This window comes from Alternaria viburni (genome assembly GCF_023758015.1).
Source record: "Alternaria viburni strain BMP 2772 chromosome Unknown scaffold_28, whole genome shotgun sequence".
NCBI lineage: Eukaryota > Fungi > Ascomycota > Dothideomycetes > Pleosporales > Pleosporaceae > Alternaria > Alternaria viburni.
In genome coordinates this window covers 1-21,805 of record NW_026055797.1, presented here as the reverse complement: position 1 = coordinate 21,805, position 21,805 = coordinate 1, and the positions used below count along the sequence as shown (strand labels likewise).

At 44.1% G+C, this 21,805-nt stretch overlaps 6 protein-coding genes across 6 annotated transcripts; 3 read left to right on the top strand and 3 right to left on the bottom strand.

Annotated features, from left to right (window-relative positions):
* Positions 1-1,102: 1,102 nt before the first annotated feature.
* On the top strand, positions 1,103-1,651 carry J4E79_009975 (uncharacterized protein; the record flags this gene model as incomplete). Its single annotated transcript, XM_049358815.1, has 3 exons — positions 1,103-1,436; positions 1,489-1,560; positions 1,596-1,651. 3 exons carry the CDS (start codon positions 1,103-1,105, stop codon positions 1,649-1,651), a joined length of 462 nt encoding a protein of 153 aa, XP_049206548.1.
* A 190-nt stretch (positions 1,652-1,841) lies between these two features.
* On the bottom strand, positions 1,842-2,903 carry J4E79_009974 (uncharacterized protein; the record flags this gene model as incomplete). The annotated part of the gene is made up of 2 exons (XM_049358814.1): positions 1,842-2,304; positions 2,644-2,903. The coding sequence occupies 2 exons, from the start codon at positions 2,901-2,903 to the stop codon at positions 1,842-1,844; spliced, it is 723 nt and encodes a 240-aa protein (XP_049206547.1).
* Positions 2,904-4,607: 1,704 nt separating this feature from the next.
* Positions 4,608-6,346, top strand: J4E79_009973 (uncharacterized protein; the record flags this gene model as incomplete). Its single annotated transcript, XM_049358813.1, has 2 exons — positions 4,608-4,695; positions 4,794-6,346. 2 exons carry the CDS (start codon positions 4,608-4,610, stop codon positions 6,344-6,346), a joined length of 1,641 nt encoding a protein of 546 aa, XP_049206546.1.
* A 269-nt stretch (positions 6,347-6,615) lies between these two features.
* J4E79_009972 (uncharacterized protein) lies at positions 6,616-11,466 on the bottom strand (the record flags this gene model as incomplete). The annotated part of the gene is made up of 4 exons (XM_049358812.1): positions 6,616-8,586; positions 8,631-10,837; positions 10,883-11,078; positions 11,125-11,466. 4 exons carry the CDS (start codon positions 11,464-11,466, stop codon positions 6,616-6,618), a joined length of 4,716 nt encoding a protein of 1,571 aa, XP_049206545.1.
* Positions 11,467-13,060: 1,594 nt separating this feature from the next.
* J4E79_009971 (uncharacterized protein) lies at positions 13,061-14,437 on the top strand (the record flags this gene model as incomplete). The annotated part of the gene is made up of 1 exon (XM_049358811.1): positions 13,061-14,437. The coding sequence occupies one exon, from the start codon at positions 13,061-13,063 to the stop codon at positions 14,435-14,437; it is 1,377 nt and encodes a 458-aa protein (XP_049206544.1).
* Positions 14,438-14,580: 143 nt separating this feature from the next.
* J4E79_009970 (uncharacterized protein) lies at positions 14,581-15,192 on the bottom strand (the record flags this gene model as incomplete). The annotated part of the gene is made up of 1 exon (XM_049358810.1): positions 14,581-15,192. The coding sequence occupies one exon, from the start codon at positions 15,190-15,192 to the stop codon at positions 14,581-14,583; it is 612 nt and encodes a 203-aa protein (XP_049206543.1).
* Positions 15,193-21,805: the final 6,613 nt, after the last annotated feature.

Sequence of the window (21,805 nt, the reverse complement as noted above, 5' to 3'; positions counted from 1 at the left end):
GTCTTTCTTCAGAAACGTGTGGCATCGCTAGTGGTGTTGACGAGGCAGAAAGGGTGCGGTTCATCGTCTATCGACGGATGTGTACTTGCTGGACTTGGAGCGGGTTGCCCAGATAATGCTCCAGTCGTTATGGTAGTCTTCCCGCTGTGTGGTGATTCTCTTCCGAAATGCTCGATCAGATGGCGCATTTCTGTTCCGTCGTGTGTAGAGTCATTCGCGCTGATGGGTCATGCAGGTTGCGCCTTTCGTTTGCACTAGGCTTCAGCCAGGAGGGTTGGCGCGTCAAGTTGTGTCGTGGTAGTGGATTGTTGTAGAGAACTTGATATCTTGGTGCAACGTGTGTTCATTTGGGAATGGCACAAGAACAAAGGAAAGGACTCGCAGTTCGCGAAGCGAGAGAGCGGGGTTTATCGACAGCCCACCTGCATCGCGCAACTTTACAGTGCTTGAGTCCCAAAGCGCATCAGCGATTGTGTTACTTCCGCAGATCTGGTGTTACCGGATGTTTAACGCTTGTCCGGACGAGCCTGTTATCTTCGTGAGCTCCAAGCATGGCGGCTTGGTCACGACCCCGTTCATGACATCCAGCACCAGCCACCAATTCATCGCGGCCCGACCCGAGCATGTGCGCAGATGTGCTTGTCGTGGCTTTGGTCCGTTCCGAGATAACCATCTCGATGACTCCAACATATACCAAGTCGACGACGCACACCGCGCCTTTGTACCTGCGTACCGCAGGCACTAGGCTTCTTTAGTTACCACACTGCTTTGTGGGTATGTGGAAAGGTAGTACCATATCCGAATCCACAACAAGTCCTGATTTGCACTGTTACTGCACCAAGACTTATCTACCTATCAGCGGAGTAGAACGGCTAAGAGCGGTCAAGCGACGTGTGAGATTTTTGAGACTGGCAGATCTTTCGCAGCACAGGGCGCATTATATGGAGAAACAAAGTTAACATCCAACAATAGTATGGGCGGCTAAAGTGTAAGTAAAGGAAAGACATAAAACTGCTCTTGTAACGTGCCGAACTTCAGCTTTCAGCCCTTGTCGAACCTTTCTACTGCGGATCTATTACAGCCTCATACACATTGTTACAATATGCGCAAGTCCGACCTTCCTAACGCATTCATTATTGAAGTCAACGGCCGCTTCATAGCCGAATGTCCTGAGCTCGACCGTGAAGAGACCGACGGTAATGTCAAGAGTGCAACCCCAGCGCACATGGGTGAGCTGAAGAACGCCACGGTGTTTAAGTTGGTAGGTGGTCGCCTGGTTAGTGGAGAGTGGATTATGGCCGTTGTTGAGGGCGGATACGGCGATGACTATTCACCCAAGGGCCTGTGGTGGATTGATGGCCATGACGAGTACGGACAGACCCCAAGGTTTGAATATGCGCGCGAGAAGCATCAGGACGTGTTATACTGCGGCACTCGTACGTATTTGTATTGCTCGCTCAACCCGCGTCTCTAGCTAATTGGTTGCAGATGGTCTGATGCTTGCTTTGCCTACCGATAATGAGGATTGGATGCACATTCAGCTTCTACATTCTTTATTAGGTACGTACGAGACGTTGCGAACATCGTTGCGACAGTTCTGGAGCTGACGTTACTAGCTGGGGTGATGAAGATGCACTGGCAGAAAGTATAATCGGACTATTATGCGTAGAGTTTGCGTGACGATGGCAAATCACGTAGAGCCTGCTGCGCAGTTCGAGTGTCGTGTTTTTAAGAACGCCTCTTATAGCCGCTAAGTGAGAACAAGATGCATAATCGGCGTATGCATTTTTGAATCGATGTGCGTGGTATGTATACGTGTTCCTTTGTAACCTTTTGCCCGACTAGCCCAAAAGGAACGTGGTCTCAACACCATCCTTTAACCAGTATCTACCGTCTCCATATCGACGGAAGCCCTCATCGTCGTCCTCGCCCATAGAAACATAGACTTCGTTGCCTTGCTTATCAAGAGCAAACGTGGTCTCCTCTGGCTCGTAATATGGGTCAAACGACGACGAACCGGCACTCGACTGGTCACTATCCCATGGTTCCTCGTCCGACGAATAGGTGTCTAGCAGGAAACTGTTCCAGGCAAAGTATCCGATGCGTTCGTAATGTGTATCGTGCTGACGCAGGATGAGTATCTGAATCTCTTCTTCGAATGGAGTAGGGTGTCGCAGTCTATAATGCCTCTCCGCTCTTCGAATGATTACGGCGCAAGGTAGTTTAACACTTCCTTGTTTGCGCCGAAGAACAGGTTTGTCCTTGGCATCCCAGAAAGCGTAGACGAATAGATCCAGAGATTCACTGTATTGGATTTTAGCATAAAGTCCCGATCGATAGTCCGAGTCGTCCGACACTATGCCTTTCACATGTACGAATTCGATGGGTATTATTTTAGTCGTCACTCTGAGGAACCTCGAGCTCTCCGCTCCTGATAGATTATGTTGTTGTGATAGCTTCCCAGTAACATGGCCTAATGGCTTGTAATCGTCCTCGTACCAGACTTGGAGCGAACATTCGTCTGAGATGCAAGGATGCTCCGAATAGTAATCGACTCGACCACGCCAACCGACAGGAGACCAGCTGGGAAATTGCTCACGCCGAGGGAGAGGGTACCGGTGTCGCCAATTCAGAAATACGTACGTGGCTATGTCATCTTTAACAAGATGAACGCCCCATATGTGGTCGTCTTCTGCTTGCGTGTCGAGCGCACCAACAATAGCGTTGAGTGCATCATGATCATACGTAAGGCGGCGCCCTGTGTATTCGTGCATCATTCGCTCCATGTAGGCTAGTCCCGGCTCTAGAGTTGGGTCGCGTAGCGTTGCAGCGAGGTTTTTAGCGGCTTCGCTCCCGCGGTCTTTGTCACAGATGTATTCCACGCCAACGTCGGTGAAGTACATCCGTCTTCTCGACAGAAAGCCCTCTTGGAATGTCCATCCTCGACTATACCAGTTAGACAATTGTATACAACGCCAGATGGTCCACCTGGTATGTACGAAGCGTAGTCGATCAGAAACCGCGCAACAACTAGGCGTTTCGAAGTCTTTGGTGATACCCGGAAGCCCGTATGTAGCATCTGCATTCAGTTTCTCTAAACCCGCGGCTGCGATTATAGTTACCTGTGACGAGGAGTAGATCGTGCCCATTTGGTTGATTTGATGCTGTCGCGCTATATCATCGTTTTGGTCGATGCACTGCGACATTAGTTAACGCCTTAAAAGACTTCATCGGCTGGCGTACATATCTGTCGATCCAAAGGTAACGGTACCCAAGCATTCTAGTAGCTATGATGCTATCCTCAACGGTGCGGGGAAGTATGTCCGGTATTCGCGGAAGATCCGGAGCGTTGTCCAATCCTGCTTTTCCCCAGACATATGAAAGCGCAACGTATTCGCAGTGTTCCGGTGCCGAAACGACGATTCTATTGTGACAGTCGAGCACCTTCAGATCTTGGAGAATTGAGCCCGGCGGGGACTTGCATTCGACGTGTGACGATATGCAGTTGCGTATCCACTGCCTCGCGTACGTAAAGTCGACCCGCTTTGGATGGACTTTGCAGGCTTTGATGAAATCTTTGTCGTCTTTATCGTAAAGCATGAAGTCTGCGAGCACATGCACGCGCGGAAGCCAGACAAGAAAGCCTTCATCCCTTTCCGGAGGGAAGATGTCCCTTTGCAGACACGTTACAGGTTCATCGTATTTCGCAATCCCGCGTCCGATAACCCGGCAGATTGGACAAGAAGCGCTTTGAAGTTGCTCTGGGGTTTCTGTGAAATGCAAAGTCTCACAAAGCGATACATACCACCGTACCCAGGGTATGGCGGAGCAGCGTTCGCACTTCTCTCCTTCCAGAAATTCCATGGCGAATCGAATGTCAGTCGGTCGGACCTGTCCCCCACTGCATGCCCAGTTGAACACGGATTGTGAAGATTCGAAGCTGTGATGGCCGAGCGCTTTTTGTTCTAGCAGGCTTCTTAAGGAGTGGTGTGTTGAGAGTCGTCCTTAGATCTCATAGTGAAGCGATAATTGCCCCGCGGTCCATCTGACCTTGGCTTGGTGCGGCACGGGCTGAGCCTCACAAATGAAGAATGCCACGCACGCTGCTCGTGCGATCTGCATCAAAAAAATGGCCCCGAGAGCGCACAATGGACCCCAATATCACTCTCGCGAGTCCTGTACTGGTCTTCCACTGGCTCGGCTCGTTCACTGCTCCAACACCGGCATCTGCTCAGCCACCAAGCGTCTGCATTCGCGCCCTGCGCCCCGCGCCCGAAGTGGTTGCGCAATAATCTTGATACGCGCCTCGCGATAAGAACTACCGTTGCGCATTATGCCAGATTGACTGTTCGATAACAATGGCGATTGTGCGGATGTACGAGCGCATTTGTGCCCAGGTGAGGAGCTGGTAAGCCGCGACGGAGGCACGGAGGGCTGCTGGCCTGGGCCCGATGAGCTAGGCGCGGGTAGCGGCATCGTCGTTATCACAACGGGCAAACCTCGCTAACTGACACCACCCTGTCTCGCGGTGCCCTGTCTTGCGGCGCAATCCTGCTGGAAGGGGTGTCAGGTAAGGCGACCACCCTAAGAAGGGCACCTAAGATGTCATGGTGTCGCCATCGAATCTTCCGGGGCAGCAGTGCGACAAGCATGTGCACCCATACGCGGTGCGATCTTTCGACGTTCGCACATCTAGTGCTAGACTCCTGGCGTATCCTTGCTTTCGACGAACTTGATATGACATAAGAGTGTTGTGACGCGACGCCTACACATAATCTCCAGTATACTTACAGGCTCGCGCCGCTTCTTACCCAGTGTCAGGTCTGTCGCCACCGGGCGCACCCTTCGGCTGCTGTTCGCATTCATTGGCATAGCCATCGGAGTCAATCTATTCGTTCTCTTCGACTGGACATACATCGAATGCTTGCCAAGCGATATTCTAGGCAAGCAAGCCTTCCACCCCAAGCCATTCGCGCCGCTACCGCATGGAGCCAACTCACAAGCCGACAATGGGCTGGACTTCTGGACTTGGAACACCACGACACAGTTCAAACAGATAAGATACGCTGAATGGCGGGACGGCTCCACGGACGGATGCGCTCTTTTCCCAGTGCATCTGCTCTCGAAGGTTCAGGTCATCCTGAAGACCGGATCAGCAGACGACAAAGCACGGACGGATGCTCAGCTCTCAACAGTCATAAAGTGCATCTCCAACGTCTTAGTAGTTTCAGATGGCAATCATACCTATGGACGCGACCATCAAACTATCGACGTTCTCGCAGACTTGCCACCGAACACCTACCTGACACCAGAGGACTACGTCGTTTACGAGACGCAGAAGACCGCAAGTCGCCAGGGCACAAAGCTACAGCAGGGTCATGAAGGATGGAGGCTTGACAGGTATAAATTCCTACCAGCAGTGGGAAAAGCAATTGATCACAACAAGGCGGCTGAGTGGTACGTCTTCCTGGAGAGCGACACATACATGTTCTGGGACAACGTCTTCCGTCTTTTGGAGAACTACAATAGCTCGCTGCCTTACTATTTTGGATCGCCTTCGCCCGGACGAACGTACCATTCTGACGCGCAGCCTAACGTGAAGAAACAAGTGTGGTTCGCGTACGGAGGCGCCGGCTTCATACTTTCCCAAGCCGCTGCGCATCGACTCGTTGATCGCCACCGCAACACCTTTGGTCTCAAGGGCCCTCGTCTCACCAGAGAATACAAAGAAGACATCAGAGCCGATTGTTGTGGCGACAGCATACTAGGGTGGGCGCTACACGACAAAGCCGGAGTCGATATCAGCGGTCTATGGCCCATGTTCAGCCCCCATAGACTCGAAAACGTCCCCTTCGATGAGGACCACTGGTGCGAGCCCGTCATCAGCCTCCACAAAACCGACCCAGCTCTCTACAAAGAGCTCTGGTCATGGGAGAACGAATGGAAAGCAAAGAGTGACCTTCCAATGCGCTATCGCAACCTCTTATACCGCGCCCTGCTCTCCGCCCTGCAAGGCGAAGATCCGCAGCGCGAGAACTGGGACGCAGCCTTCGACGCGGGACTTCAGCTCCCAGACAACTCTACAGGTCATACGAGCCTCGATGCTTGCAGGATTGGGTGTACTGAACATGACGAATGTATGCAGTACACCTGGCATGGACGACATTGCTACTTTGCCAAAGCGTTGTACATTGGTCGTGCGAAGCAGCCGGATGGTCATCATGACCCAGAGGACAGGAAGTACGTTAGTGGCTGGGATAGGACAAACATGGACGCTCTGAACTTTGGAAAGACGTGCGCAGAGGGGCCGCATTGGGTGAGACCAAGCATCGAGCGGAGGTATTGAACGCATGCGATGTGTATGCGAGAAGCGGCAAGATGGTTGCAGGTCTTTTAGTCTTGTATAGCTCTCTACTAATATTGAAGAGTCGTAAAATAAGTATGAATGCAACATAGCTTCCCGTCGCCTGAGGGCATGTTGCATCCACTATACCAAAATTGGACGTCTTTCTGACAATACCCTACGGGTTAAGCATTCATCTTGATACAGACGTTAGACGTTGGGAGTACGATTCTATCATGGAGTGCGACATAGATATCAGTCTTATCTCTACCTCAATCTTCAACTCCGATATCCTTCAACCCTCCCTGCCTCGTCCAAAAGATTTTCCAAGCATTCGGCCACCGTTCATCCTTGAGCACCCGAAGCCATTCCGTCACGGTGATCTCCGTATCCGCGTACCGGATAACACCATTCTTGACGCCTTTCCAACCCTTCATCGGTCCTTTGATGTAGCGGTGATTTGCGCCGCAAAAGCTGAGCCACGGCTCTTCGGTCTTGCCCTCCGTTGGTTGGACTCCCTTCGTTTGCTGGACACGCTTGGAGTGGCAATCTTCGCAGAGATCGCAGTTTGGGCAGATCAGGCAGTAGTAGATCGGCTGAGTCCACGATGTGATGCTGGTTTCACAAGGCCCATCGCAGTCAAGGCCTCCAGCTAGAAACACGTCTTCGTCCAGCTTGTCGGGTTCTGTCTCAGCGTCGGACTCCCTTTCATCCTTAGATTCCGTTTCAGCCACATCCTGTTCTCCCGGCTCCGTGGGATCCTGCTTCTCCTCAATCGGCTCTCCGGCAAGATCGTTACTTTCAACATCGAGAGCTTCATCCGTCAGGGAATCGTTCCGAACAACGTCGCTGTCGTTTAGCGGTTCGCTTTCCCCCTTCACTGGATCTTGTTCTGCACCAGCTTCGGTGTCGCTCTCGTTGGAAGATGTCTCAGACTTTTCCGGCTCGAGATCACGTCCATATATCGCAAGATCAAGAATCGAGAACTGGGCGCTGATCGCAATTCTTGCGTCAGCCTCCAGACTGTCCAAAGACGCCAATACTTTAGCTAGTAATCGCAGGCTCGACTGGTCGTTCCACGAGATGCTGTCTTCAAGGCCGGCGACACATTTCTGGAACAGCTCCTTCATGTATCTCTCGTACTCTTTCGCAGGGCCCATGATCCGAAGCATGTTTGCGCGGAGCATGTCGACATGAGATTCGCGAACGTTGTTGCTGTCGTCGTCGTTATCGTGGGCGCTCGGCAGATCCCTCAATGTATTCATGATTGCCTCTTTCTTTGTTGGTTCATCAGTCATCTGGAACTCACAAAACAGGATGTCTGCGAGGTGCATTCGGTGACGCGTCCTCGCCTCATTCATAGAGTCTTCATAGGCTAAGCTGGGCTTTGTTGGCAAAGCCAGAAGCTCCTGGCGTAGTCTCTTGCCGTTCTCAATGTCGCCCAACATTGGGTAATAGATGTCTGCGATCGCGCCTCGAATGTTGAACAGTTGTAGGCTTTCCGGCGGAAGGATGTTGGCTAGGCTCCCTAGCCATCCGATGAGTAGGTCCGTCTCGTTACAAAGCAATGCTGCCTTTTGCATGCGCTTCACTGTGCTCTCAAACACATAGTCCTCAAAATTGTACGTGAAGAAACTGTTGCGCTCCTTCTCGGTCCAGCTCTTCAGGATTTCCATCAGCCTTCGACTATCGGTCTCGTCGTCGTTCTGGAATAGTCGCGTTATGTCGTCCAGGATTGTGCCAGCTAGTGGCTTCTCACCCTGCAGTCTTCGTGCTTCGTTGTACGCGTGAAAAGCTTCATCGACCTCCCCAATAGCAGAATATGCGGAAGCCTTCTCCATCATGATACCGATACGTATGAACTTGATCTTCTCGATCTCATCTTTGGCAGATCCATCCGCATCGTAATTCGGCACCATGTCGTAGGCGTCGTCATAGTACTTGATTGCGTCGGGCATCTGGTCGCATCGCCTGTATGCTAATGCCAGCAAGCGCATCGTTGCGATGTTCTCCAGAACATCTCCTTTCATACATTCCACAGCTCTTTTCAAATGCACGATACCTTCTGTAAGCAGAATCTCTCTGCGATCGTCGTAAAATGTCGTTCCGTAGTCGGACAAAGTGCCCCCAATCGCTCGAAGAGTCTTGTAGTCCGCGGGTGGAATGTCATATCGCGTGATGATAGCGTTCATGTAATCGAGTGGCTCGAATTGCTCGGAATCTTCGGCTCCAGAGGCGTTTGACTTCATACCATTAGAAATGACATCAAAGAAGAGGATCAACTTACACGAGACAGCGCGGCTTTGGCGAATCTGAACCTTTCAGGTATCCACCATGAATCACTTGCGTCTAGCCAGTTGTGAACATGGCCGTGAGCAAGCGGAAGTAGAACATTGTCTCGATCGACCGTGAGCGTCCAAAGTTTGACCTTCTCATCCAAGGATCCATCTGGTAATGTGGACACCCTAGCTGTCCAACTGAAAAGAGTGTCGTACCAAGCGGTAGAGGTGTCTTCAGCGCGTTCAGGATAGATCTCCGTGTGTCGCGCTAGCATTTCGAACAGCTTGGCGACGTTGTGTGTGTTGTCCGTGATGCAGTGCAATAGTGTCACGACATCGCGGACAGCCTCAGGGCTCGCGGTATCTGCGTCTAACTCTTTAAGATGCTCATACCAATAGTTGATTGCGTAGTAATTCAGCCCGGAACTTCCCGCTTCGAAGGGATCTTGAGCGGCCTTCATCATGACGTCTACACACATCTGAAGTATGGTTAGGTGTGCAGCGGTGGCAGGCGTCCGAAATTCTGTTACACCATCGTCCTCAACGCTCACGCTCTTGAAGTACTGCCGGAGTGACCGGTCCTGGAAGGAAAGAGGGGGGTCTCCGTAGCCGAGCTCTGGAATACCATCATCTTTCACCTCGTCGTCCTCGTCTTCGTCTTTGTCATCGTCTTTGGCATCCTCCTCGAGCTGCCGTGATTGGGTAAGCTCAAGAATGCGGGAAGAACGGCCAATGACTTCTACTTCGATATCGAATGTGTCATCCGAGAGAGCGAGTTGACACAGGCTCGAGGCTTCACCCAGGCTAAGCGATCGCTTCGAAAACGCCAGCCACGCGAACAATTTCTTCATTGCCTGGTATTGCGCTTCCGATCGATCATGTCGACACTCTTCTAGGAGAAGATCGTAAAGTCCGTGTAGATTTTGAGGCATGTCCTTCAATGCTTGCGAGACCGCTCTTTCTCGACCGATGTAGTTGAATCTCCTGAGCATGTGCTCAACGTATAGCATACTGTCTGCGTGCTTCACTACTTCGCGCGTGATTGATGCCTTGGTAGTTCGAGTGAATTTGCGTATCCGCGGAAGTGTACGAAGACGGTCCTTCACGAGCATCCTCATGTCTGGCCTGATCTCATGCTTAGTTACCTCGAGTAAAGAAGGCTGCAGCATCTGTAGCGTGGGCTTATCGTCAGGTCTGCTCGTTGCAAAGACTGAGATGCTGGCGTTCCGGTGGTTCAGATCTGACAGAAACTGCGTAAAGGTTCCGCCTTCTTTCACATGCGCTTCGTCTAGGCCGTCGAAGACAAGAAAGAGACGGCCACCAGTTTCGGTGTCACTGGAAAACATCGAGAGGAAGAATCGTTCCCAGGTAGACATGTTCGCAGACTCAATAGGCCCCTGCTTGATCTTAGCCGCTACCTGTTCGGCATATCGGTTGTTCGATCCGGCGATCTGTAGCGCAGCAGAAGCGAACGCGTTTTGCATCGACTGTTGATAAGGATGCTCTTCCTTGAAATAGAAATAAGCCAAGCAGTCATGTTCGCTTTGGCGCAGTCGAAGCTGTTGAACGACCGAGTAGGCTAGAAACGACTTTCCGACCCCCTCGGCGCCTCGTAGCCAGAGTAGAGGTACTTTTCCATCTACCCAGTCCTTGAACTTCTCGTGTTCACGGAGCCATCCAGCTGTTTTGTTCACCTTTAACTCGAGCAGTTCTTTGTCTTGCAGCAAGTTCTCCTGGTGAGCGTCTTGCCATAAGGGAAACGCATCGTAGTCGTTAGCGAAGAACTTCTTCAATTCACGCAGGGCTTGGAACTTCCGGTCGCTGATGTCTCCCTTAGACTTTTGAGACGACTTCTTCTTCTCCTCGATCTCTGGCGCTTTGCTCGTCTTCACGGCGCTCTTGAAGATTTGCAAGATCAAAGCATGGTCTTCAATCTGTGTGTTTCGTACATCGTTGATTACAAGATGCAGATTGATCATGCTTTCGTAGACCTGCAGAATGCCTCCTTCCAGGTTAGAACTGTAGGACTGAAGTTTTTCATCGAGCTCGTCCAGCTTTGCATTGTTGGCAAGAACATCGTGCTGGACAGTTGCCAGATTACCGTACATTTCGAAACTGACGGTTTCGTTGAGTTCCTGTATGGAGGCTTGCATTCCGGCATAGGTCGCGATGAGCTCTTGATCGACCTCGTTCCACAACGCATTGAGCCATTGCTCTATAAGCTGTCAGCACATTCACAGCATAAGAGAAATGAACTTACTGAATCGTTTGTGTTTTATCAGTTGCTTCACCCTGGCACATACCGAAAGCTGCATTGAGAAGACTCTGATGACTGCGACTGCAAGCGAATCGGACTGCGCTTTGTTCTCGAGAAGCGAAAGTCGTTGGAAGAAACGGGCGGAGTATGCGAAGAACTCCTCGACACTGTCGTAATCTGCTCTAACCCCCGCGAAGGCCTGTCCAAGATTAGTACCTTTCCGTATGATGGGATTTTATACTCACGGATATCACACGACTCGCGGCAGTGAACACAAGTCCCACAGGCATCATCGGCGGAAACGCACTGACACAGGCTCCGACTGCAGCGAAGCCGTCAATGCAAGTTTGGAGACCATCAAGATGGTCACCCATAGCCGATCGAAAGCTCGCTTTCTTGCTGCCGTCGTCTCGAAAGCCCTTGAAGTCAATCATGACCGCATCTGTTTGACGCATCACGTCGGCGACGTTTCTCACGCCCATAGTCGCGAGATCCTCTCCAGTGCGTTCTTTGTAGTCTCTTACGGCGGCTCTCCATAGTCGACCGAGATCAGTGGATGTGCTTGGTCTCGCAGTCTTTGAAGCCATGATGCGGCAATGGAAGTGGGAGTCGTGGATCCCACGAGGCTAGGAACGAAGCTGTGTGTGGTCGTTGCGAGACGACGCAGGCAAGCATCGGAGTTATAGCATCAGCCATCCTCGCCTTCGAACCCGGCAGCACCAAGGCGGCCCCGGGTAAGCATGCTTCAGCCTCACGATGCATGCGCTGGTGGCGGGGGGCCGAAACAAGGTATCACCTATGGAGAGACGGTGCGCCCGAGCAATATACTCCCGACGCGAGCTCGGTGTCTCATAGGAGGAGTGTGACTGTTGGGAGCAGCAGCGGGCTACATTGGGAAGCTGCGTGCAACTCAGTCATTCAGCTCCTCGTTCACGTACCGTTCAGCGACATCGAACATCTGCGCACCTGTCCAGGCTGAACACTCGCTGGGCGGCCATTCGCTGTCGCGTTGTCGCACTGTCGGGTTGGATTGAGAACGCGATGATGGGGATGACGAGGGTGCGAGGATGGCCACTGCCTTGCGACGGCCACTGCCCTGCCTACGTAATCAGGTTCGAAGGGGATAGCGGGACACGTTCAGCTCGTGCATGAGGAGGTATGCAGCGTTCTGCTCGTACTGGAACAAAGGCGTATCCTGACAGTGTACAGATGCGCAACATCCCGACCATAATTCGACACACGATGGAGCCGAATCTGGTGAGCCGGAGGACGACACTCGAGGCCTGGCAGCTCAGACAGCCAAAGCAGCCACCGGCAAAGCGACGGCGTCACACACCGAGCCCAAACGCGAATCAAAGTAATCGCGATCTGATCATCGCGAAACAAGCCCGAATTCAAGGAAATCAAGAAGCAGACAACGAAGACAGGAAAGGAAGTCCGCGATGTTCATCCCTGCCGCATGCTTGCACCATTTTGTGGAGGCATGGCGGCCCGATTAGCTGCGGAATGTCTTGCGCTAGCGTCTTCGTATCATTATCTGCAGTCAGCACGCAGCTCGCATCAAAACTTATGACGGCGCTGCAACGGCCCAGGCAGCCACCTAGCGGACATGTCAGCTCTCCAAGCCCGGCGGGAGTAGTGTGCTGCCGTTCGCATGTTGAGATGCGCGCCCGATGCTTCGGCACTAATCAAGATTGGCGGCCGAGTCAGGGTCTTTTTTGAGCGGTGGACCCTTCTTTGATCACACAACATCCATGAATCATCCTTTTGACTTTTCCATCTCGACCAATTACCGCCGTCCCAGCGCCAGGAAACGCGTTCCAGACGCAGATGGCGTCATGCGGGTCGACCGTTAGTCCATCTGTTCCTGCCATCGCGGTGCGGCGCCTTACCACAACCGAAACGGTGGATGGTGAGGCATAGATTTCACGCTTTCGGAGCGTGGCATGCGCGAGCCTAAACCGCAGGCTGCCGACTGTTTCTCTTCTTCCACGTTCTGCATACTCAACTTTACGACTGGAAAGACTACACACAGGACCCTACCGCGACTCCTTATCCTGCTTTGCGCGCATCGCTTGCATCCTCCCGCGAAGCGCACACCCCGCAATAGAGATTGTAGTAGCGACGCGACGGTACTCGACCCGCCAATAGCCTGCTCAGCACGCCCGCACAGTCGCGACCATGGCGACAACGCCCATCGAACACCCCTCGACCGTCAGCAGTCTGCCCACGCGCCAGAAGCCGATTCCATACTCTTTCGCCAATGGCCGGCGCACCCCGCTGTCGTCCATCCTCCCTCCCCTCGTCTTCGGTACGGCCACGTTCAACTCCCAGTACAACACCGACCCCTTCGCGCTCGACACAACTGGTCTCGTGACCTCGGCGCTCACACACGGCATTCGCGCCTTCGATACCTCGCCCTACTACGGCCCCTCCGAACAACTGCTCGGCGATGCGCTCGCGACACCATTCGTCCGGGAAACGTTCCCGCGCAACTCATACATGATCCTGACCAAGGTCGGGCGGACAGGGAGCGAAGAGTTCGACTACAGCAAGGAGTGGGTGCGCCAGAGCGTCAACAGGAGTTTGGAGAGACTACACAGCGAATACTTGGACATGGTATATTGCCACGACGTCGAGTTCGTGAGCCCGGCGGAGGTTTTGGAAGCAGTCCGAGAACTCCGCCGCCTCAGGGACGAAGAGGGCACAATTCGTTACATTGGCATCTGTGGATACCCACTGGATGTGTTGGGCGACATGGCTGAGCTCATCCTCCGCGAGACGGGCGAGCCACTCGATGCGGTGCAGTCTTACGCCAACTTCACCCTCCAGAACCAGTCGCTCGCCGGCCAGCGCGGCATCTTGCGCCTCAAGAATGCAGGCGTCGACGTCGTTCCGAACGCCTCCATCCTTGGTATGGGCCTCCTCCGACACGACGGCATACCCGTTGGTGGCCTCGGAGACTGGCACCCCGCCCCATCCTCCCTCCGTGAGGCAGTGCGCAAAGCGAGCCACTTCTGCGATGACTACGGTGAGCGCATCGAGGTTATCGCCATCCGCTTCGCGCTCGAGACATGGATATCTGCTGGCGCGCTGTGCGGATCTCGTGGAGACCCCGCATCAGGCGTGCCCTGGACACACGAGTCCATTGACGATGTCGGCGGCTCCAAGCTGGGTGTCAGCGTCATCGGTGTCTCGCGCGCACCTGAGTTGGAGAAGACAATGCTCGTTTGGCGATCCATTCTCGATGGATTGGAGGGCGGCAAGGAGACTGCGGTTCAAGCAGGTCGCTGGTACCGTGCGTGGGAGTGGAGCAGGAACCGCAGGAAGGCAGTGCAGATCCTCGCCGAGGGAGTCCAAGAGGTGCTCGGTGACGGCTTTGGCTACGAATGGTCGAGCCCTGACCCGGGTTTCGTCAACAAGAGGGTGAAGGACGCGAAGAAGGCTGCGCAAAGTGATGCGCCTGCAGCGTGGTTGACGCCCGCTGCGAGCCCGGAGGCGGTGCCGGTAAAGGATGCAGGTGAGGTCGCGGAGGACAAATCCCTGCCGCTACGGTAACAGTGGAGATAATGCACATGTATATAGTAAATAAAGTCGCACGTTTCATAAGGTCCAGCTTCTCCGTCGTCGCCCGCTTCGGCTCGTCAACGTTACGATACAGTACACCACGTCCTTAACCCCAAGAACAACAAGCCACCCACCTACTTGTTCGCCAGAACCCCAACCGCGGACGTCTTGCTCTGCCTAATCATCCTCTTATACCCCTCAATCTCCGCGACACCCACAACAACAAGCTCCTCCACCGTCTGCGCATCCAAACCCCCTTTCCAAAGCATGATCCACCCACCCACCTGTTGTTGATCCACCTGCGCAACCATAACAAGACTCGTCTCATCCCTCAACTCCCACGACGCCGCGCCCGCAACCTCCATCCCCGTGCCCTTCCAATGCAGTTCACCCAGCCCACCACCCACAGCAACCTTCTGCTTCGACGTGCTGATCTCAATGCGATGCCTCTTGCGGAGAGGAAAGTCGATAGTCAAGGAGAACATGTGGTAATCGATGAGCGCGACTTCTTGGTCTGAGTTCAAGGGCGAGGTGACGTGTATCTTGCTTCCCCATGCCCCGAGGATGGACTGCCGTTTTATCTCGTACAGTGGTGTCTTCTCGCCGTCCACGGTCAGGACGCGTCGGTGTTCCGCGAGACTTGAGTATTTGAGCTTCAGCACGGGGGTGTCGGTTCCGCGGCGCGCGTCGAGTGTTGGGGGTGAGTCGCTGCGGACGATGAATCTATCGAGCCAGGATGGTGCCATGGTGGGAGTGAGAGGGTTTGAGTTGCGAGGAAGGTGTCGTGATCTGAGCCCGACTTCAGTGCGGGTTTAAGAGGGCGCGATGTCGGGTTTTGTGAAGCCTCTTCATCGTGACATCGTCTACTCTTTATACAGCGCTTAGCTAAGACGCAACAGCTCGCCTTACGCTTCGTCTTAGGTTAAGGCTTATAGTAATTAACTTTTTAGAGATCTTTTTTTAGTGTTTTTAATAAATTATATTATACTAAAGACACTAGACTTTTAGCTATAATAACTCTATTAATAATACTTTTCTCTACTTTTTTTTTCTCTTTTATCTTCTTATTATCTTTTACTTTATATTATCTAATTTATTCTACTATATAATATTTTACTTACTCTATTAATTATCTAGAATTAAGCTAAGTATAATCTATATCTATACTATACTATTCTCTTTCTAAAGACACTTTTTAAAAGTCTTCTCTTTATTATTTAATAGCTTATTCTTTTTCTTTTTCTTTTTCTTTAGACTTTTTAAAACTATAATCTACTAGCTTATCTAAGAGAAATAGCTATTTTTAAAATACTCTATTATATAATATCTTTTTATATATATATAAAAGTTTTATAAAAGATTAGATAATAGATATATATAGAATAATAAAGTTATTATAGTAAGAAGCTTTTATAAAGCTTAGTAGAAATATATATATAGTAGAGATATTAGACTAATATTAGTCTAATAGAGTATAAGATCTAGAACTATTATATATTCTCTCTCTAAAGTACTTAAAGTTCTAACTAAGTAGTAATAGTAAGTATATAGAAATAGAGGTTTCTCTTAATAAGAAAATCTAATAAAAGTTAAAAGTTACTTCTATTCTAACACGCTAGTAGTAACGTTAATATCTAGAGTATTTTATAGTATAGTAGTAATATAGTTACTTAGAGTATTTTATAATCTAATAGTCTACTAAAGTACTATAAAGAATACTATACTAGCTAAAGCTAATAAGTAGTAAGTAAAGTAGTCTATAAAGTCTACTTTATAGCTACTAATAGCTATAAAGATTAAAGTTAGATAAAAATATATATTATAATTAGCTAGATAGACTATAAAAGTATTATAGCTAAAGAAATCTATAAATAACTAGCTAGTTTTTTTAAAGTATATAAGATCTAGTAGCTAGAGTAGAGTAATAGTAAGCTTTCTATTATTATTATAGTTATAGAATATATTATATAGTTTAGATTTATCTAGGTTATAAGTATAGAAGTTCTATACTAACTTCTTAGAGCTATATATATTAAAGTATAGTTACTATAGTTTAGATTAATTATTATCTATCTATATAATCTTATACTAGAGTAGTTTATAGTTACTAGTATAGAGATTAACTATATTATAATAAACGTAGCTATTAATAACCTAGAATATAATATACTTAGTAATACTACTATTAGTAAAGTAAACTTCTAGAGAGATAGTATTACTAAGTTATAGTTTTCTAAGTAGAGTATTATTATTATAGAGCTAGAGAAGCTATAGATAGAATACTAGAAATATATAGCTTTTAGTAGTAGAAAGAGATCTAATTTATAAGCTAACTATATTAGAATTCTAACTTCTATACCTAAAGGCTATAAAAACTAGTTAAAGTGTTTATTCTATACTAGACCTAAAATAGTATAGCGTATAGTAAAAGACTTTACTTTACTAGTAAAAGGCTTCTAAATTATAGTATTAGACTATATAATAATATTATAATAAGCTATAAAAAAGCTTTAAATAATACTATATAGCGTAAAACTCTAGTAAAAGGCTTTTATATTCTAGTAAAAGATAGATAGAATATACTAAAAAGCTATACTAAAAAACTATATTAAAAGACTATATTAGAAAGCTACTATATCTAAGTAAAAGATATCTAAGGTATAGCTACGCTATATAATAAAGAACGTAATAGTAACTAATAATCTAATAGTCTATCTAAAAAAGTACTAGTAAAAGATTTATTATATATAGGTTTTCTTCTATATAATATAGTAAATTTCTCTTCTATCTAAAAAGCTAGATATATAATATTATATATAGTCTATTCTATTCTAAAGATATATAAGATAGCTATTTTATATCTATTATCTTTTATCTTAGATAACTTTAGGCTTAGATAGTCTAATTTATCTACTTAAATAAAAGCTTAAAGTCTAAGTTAGATCTATTCTACTTTTATAGTTCTATATACTATAATATATTATTACTAGTAATACTAGTTTTATTAGTATTATCTATCTATATTCTATAGTCTATAATCTTTATAGTCTATTCTATAGCGCTAGCTTATATAGCGCTTTATTAACTATACTATACTAGTTCTAATAATAGTATCTATGTTATAGCCTATTACTTCTTATTCTCTATATATATTATATTTTTAAATCTACTTTACGTAGTATATATTACGTATAATATTATATTATAAAGTACTTTTTATTATATAGTTACTTTCTTTAGTTTTTATCTATACTTTACTCTTTACTTTTATTACTATTACTAGTTATATCTATACTATCTACGCTTCTATAATTATCTAAATTACGTACCTTTACTATTTAAAAAGACTATAATCTATTCTCTACTAGCTCTATTAGTAACTCTAAATTTATTAGATTTATAACTTTTACTATTAAATTCTATAAAATTTAGTCTATATATTTTTATATTCTAGCACTAGCTTTATAGCTTAAGCTAACTCTAGAAGCTTATTTAATACTATAAGCTAACTCTAGAAGCTTATTTAATACTATAAGCTAGCTCTAGAAGCGCGTTCTCTACTATAATTATATCTAGAAAGTGCGCTCTATAGCGTAAGCTAACTCTAGAAGAATACTTAATAGCGTAAGCTAACTCTAAAAGAATACTTAACACTATAAGCTATATATAAAACTATACTAGTAGTATAAGCTAACTCTAGAAGTATACTTAATACTATAAGCTAACTCTAGAAGTACGCTTAACACTATAAGCTAACTCTAGAAGTACGCTTAACACTATAAGCTAACTCTAGAAGTATACTAATAGCGTAAGCTAACTCTAGAAGTACGCTTATTAATATAAGTATTATAACTTTTAGACTTATTTTCTACTATCTTATAGATAGAAACTATACTATTAGATTACTTCTATATTTCTAAAATAAAATTTAACATTCTATACTTATAAATTTCTAAGTATTACTAGGTAAAGTTCTAACATTATGTATATATAAATCTCTAGATATTACTAGATTAACTTAACCTTTTATATCTATAAGAACCTACTTATTTATATACGTAAATTAATAGAATTTTAATAGTAAAGTATATCTAGAATTACTTATTCTCTTATATTACTACTATTTACGCTAGTAAATTAAGCTAACTTATATTATCTATTAAGTTCTAGACTATCTTAAAGTTCTATTATATATTTTAACTAGAAGTAAGTAGATCTATAAAGGTTTAATTAACAAAGTTAAACTTCTTAATAGACTTTAGTAGAAGTTATATTAGTAGAGACTCTACTCTTATATAACTTATAAAAATTAGTTCTATAATCTTTACTATCTCTATAGTATTACTATTATAGATTATAACTATATTTATCTAGTTCTATAAACGCGTAATTAGTTTCTATTTAATAAATAAATTTAGTACTTTACTTCTTAGTAGTAAGATAAAAATTTCTACTCTAAATCTCTCTTAGAGTATAAACTATTACTTTCTATATTCTAACTATCTATTTTATATACAAAGTATAACACTACTAATCTTAGTAAATAGCTACTCTTACGCTACTATTACTATACTCTACTCTTATATACTTTTTAGATTAATTCTACTATATAAAAGATATTCTAGACGTTTGTATTTAGTATAGAGTATTAATATATTCTAGTAATACTATATATTACTAAGTATATCTATAGTTTCTTTCTTTTATATAGTTATAACTAATCTCTAGATTTCTTTAACTTTACTTATAGTTAGTACGTTAGTTAATATTCTATCTATATTAGCCTAGAATAATACTAGCTAGTTATTTTATATATTAGAAACTATATCTATATTATTACTTAGTCTAGTAGTTATATCTTCTACTCTAGTAGTTATATCTTCTATAATATTATATTTAGTTAATTCTATAGTTACAAATAAATAGAAACCTTCTTAATATAACTACCTCTACGTATCTAAAACTATCTTCTATTTTTATAAATAGTTAATAGTAGTAACTACCTTTATATAGTTAATTATTTTAGCTACTTTACTAATACCTATATACTTAAATATCTTAGCTATATTCTAGTACTTAAGCTTATAATTAGAATACGTAATCTTATTTATTTTTATAGTAACTATATTCTAGAAATTTACTACTATTTCTACTAATATATAATCTAGTTAATTCTTTAAACACTTATTTACTTATTTTATAGTTATTTTCTTATATACGCGCTTAGAGAAATACTTATAGTTTTTATTAGTTAGATTAGTAGAGACGCATTCTATATCTACTTAAGAATTATTATAAACCTACTAAATATACTTTAAAAGTTATTTCTTACTAACTTATTAATAGATCTAGTAGATTATATTATCTAGAAAGCGTATAAGAAAAGCCTAGATAAGCTCTACTATATCTAGTAGAATATAGAATACTACTATATAGAGTTCTAATATTATAAAAGCGTTCTAGACTAGTAAACTAATATTATTATCTTTACTAATAGAGACTAGAATAAAATTAAGCTTCTATAGCTATATAGCTATATTAGTTAGCGTATATATATATAATAGAGATAGTATATACTATTAAGTATAAGATATTACCTAGTATTTATAGTATAGGTAATACTAAGAACGCTAAGAACGCTAGAGCTTAGATTTTAGAATACCTAGCTTTTAATAACCTAAGCACTACTTAATATATAAAATTAATTTAGCTAGTATTTCTAACTATATATAGACTAAAGTAATAGAGCTACTAGTAGTAGTATAATTTTCTATAACTTAGATAAAGAAGTATCTACTCTACGTATTCTTAGAGTATAATAGAATAGCTTTATTATACTACTTTATAGCTAGTTTCTCTTTTTATATAAGTTAAAAGACTTTATTCTTTTCTTAATAATAGCTTCTAACACGTTTTACTATAATATTATTATCTAACCTCTCTATCTATTTATACTAGTGTTATATTATACCTACTTTACTTAATATATTTATCTTAAATACTAACTATAGTATTCTTATCTACCTTTTTTATCTAAAAGTTATACTACTACGTAGTATTAAAGTTTATCTTAATAAGTATTATAGTTATAATATTAAAGTAAAGTAATATACTAGTATATAAGTAGAAGCTCTTACTCTTAAAGTATTATATCTATTAAAAACTAATTATAATAAGTTTTTTTTTATCTAGTCTAATAGATAGCTACTTTTATAAATTAAGTATCTTTCTATATATAAGAGCTATATATATAGTATATATAAGTATATTACTATCTAAAAAAGTACTAATAAGAATATAAAGAAGCACTTATAAAAGGCTTATAGTATTTATACTACTAGTAAAATCTAGAGTACTTCTCTACTATAAGAGTATACGTAAACTATATCTACTTAATACTATTTTAGAGGCGTATCTATAAACACTAATACTACTATATAATGCTTCTTTAAAGTAATATACTCTACTTATACTAGAAATAAGCCTCTACTAATATAGGCGCGTAGCTCTACCTCTAACGTAAATAAATATAATAATAAATATACTTCTCTAGGTATCTAGCTATAGTATATTAAGCTACTACTTATAGCTTTACTAAGTTATAATAATAGTATACTTTATAATATAGAAGAATAACTATAGAAAGTAAAGATATAGATAAAGAAAAAACGTTAAGCCTAGCTTATAGCTATACTCTTAGCGCTAACTATATAAACTAGTCTATAGCTATTTTATATACACTTTCTAAAGATACTACTATAAACTTAGAAAGAGGCGTATACTTTAACTAATACACTAATATAAGTAACTAAGCTATTTCTCTTCTATCTATATAATATAGTTAAGAGTATAGTACGTACCTAGTAGAATTTAATAACTAAGGTATTATACTACGCTTATATCTATATAATATAAAAGAATAAGTAATATATATCTATATATCTACTTAAGGCGTACTAGAATAAGTTACTTTAATATACTCTTTCTCTATAAAAGGTCTTTATATTTTTATTCTAGGTACTAGTATTTAAGAAGCCTAGTTCTAGCTAGCTTATACTATCTACTATATAATAATAAGCGTAAAAGTACGTAGTTAAGTAACTAGATAGCTATTATAAGGTCTTTCTCTTACTTAATATAAAATATAACTATACTAACTTAGAAGCTCTAGAATAATAATACTATAAATTCTAGCTTACTTTTATTAAATATATATCTCTCTAGAATAAGTTTAAGTATCTACTTATTATTACTACTAGCTTCTAATATATTTTCTAAAAGTATTAGAGACTATTAGGGTTAGGGTTAGGGTTAGGGTTAGGGTTAGGGTTAGGGTTAGGGTTAGGGTTAGGGTTAGGG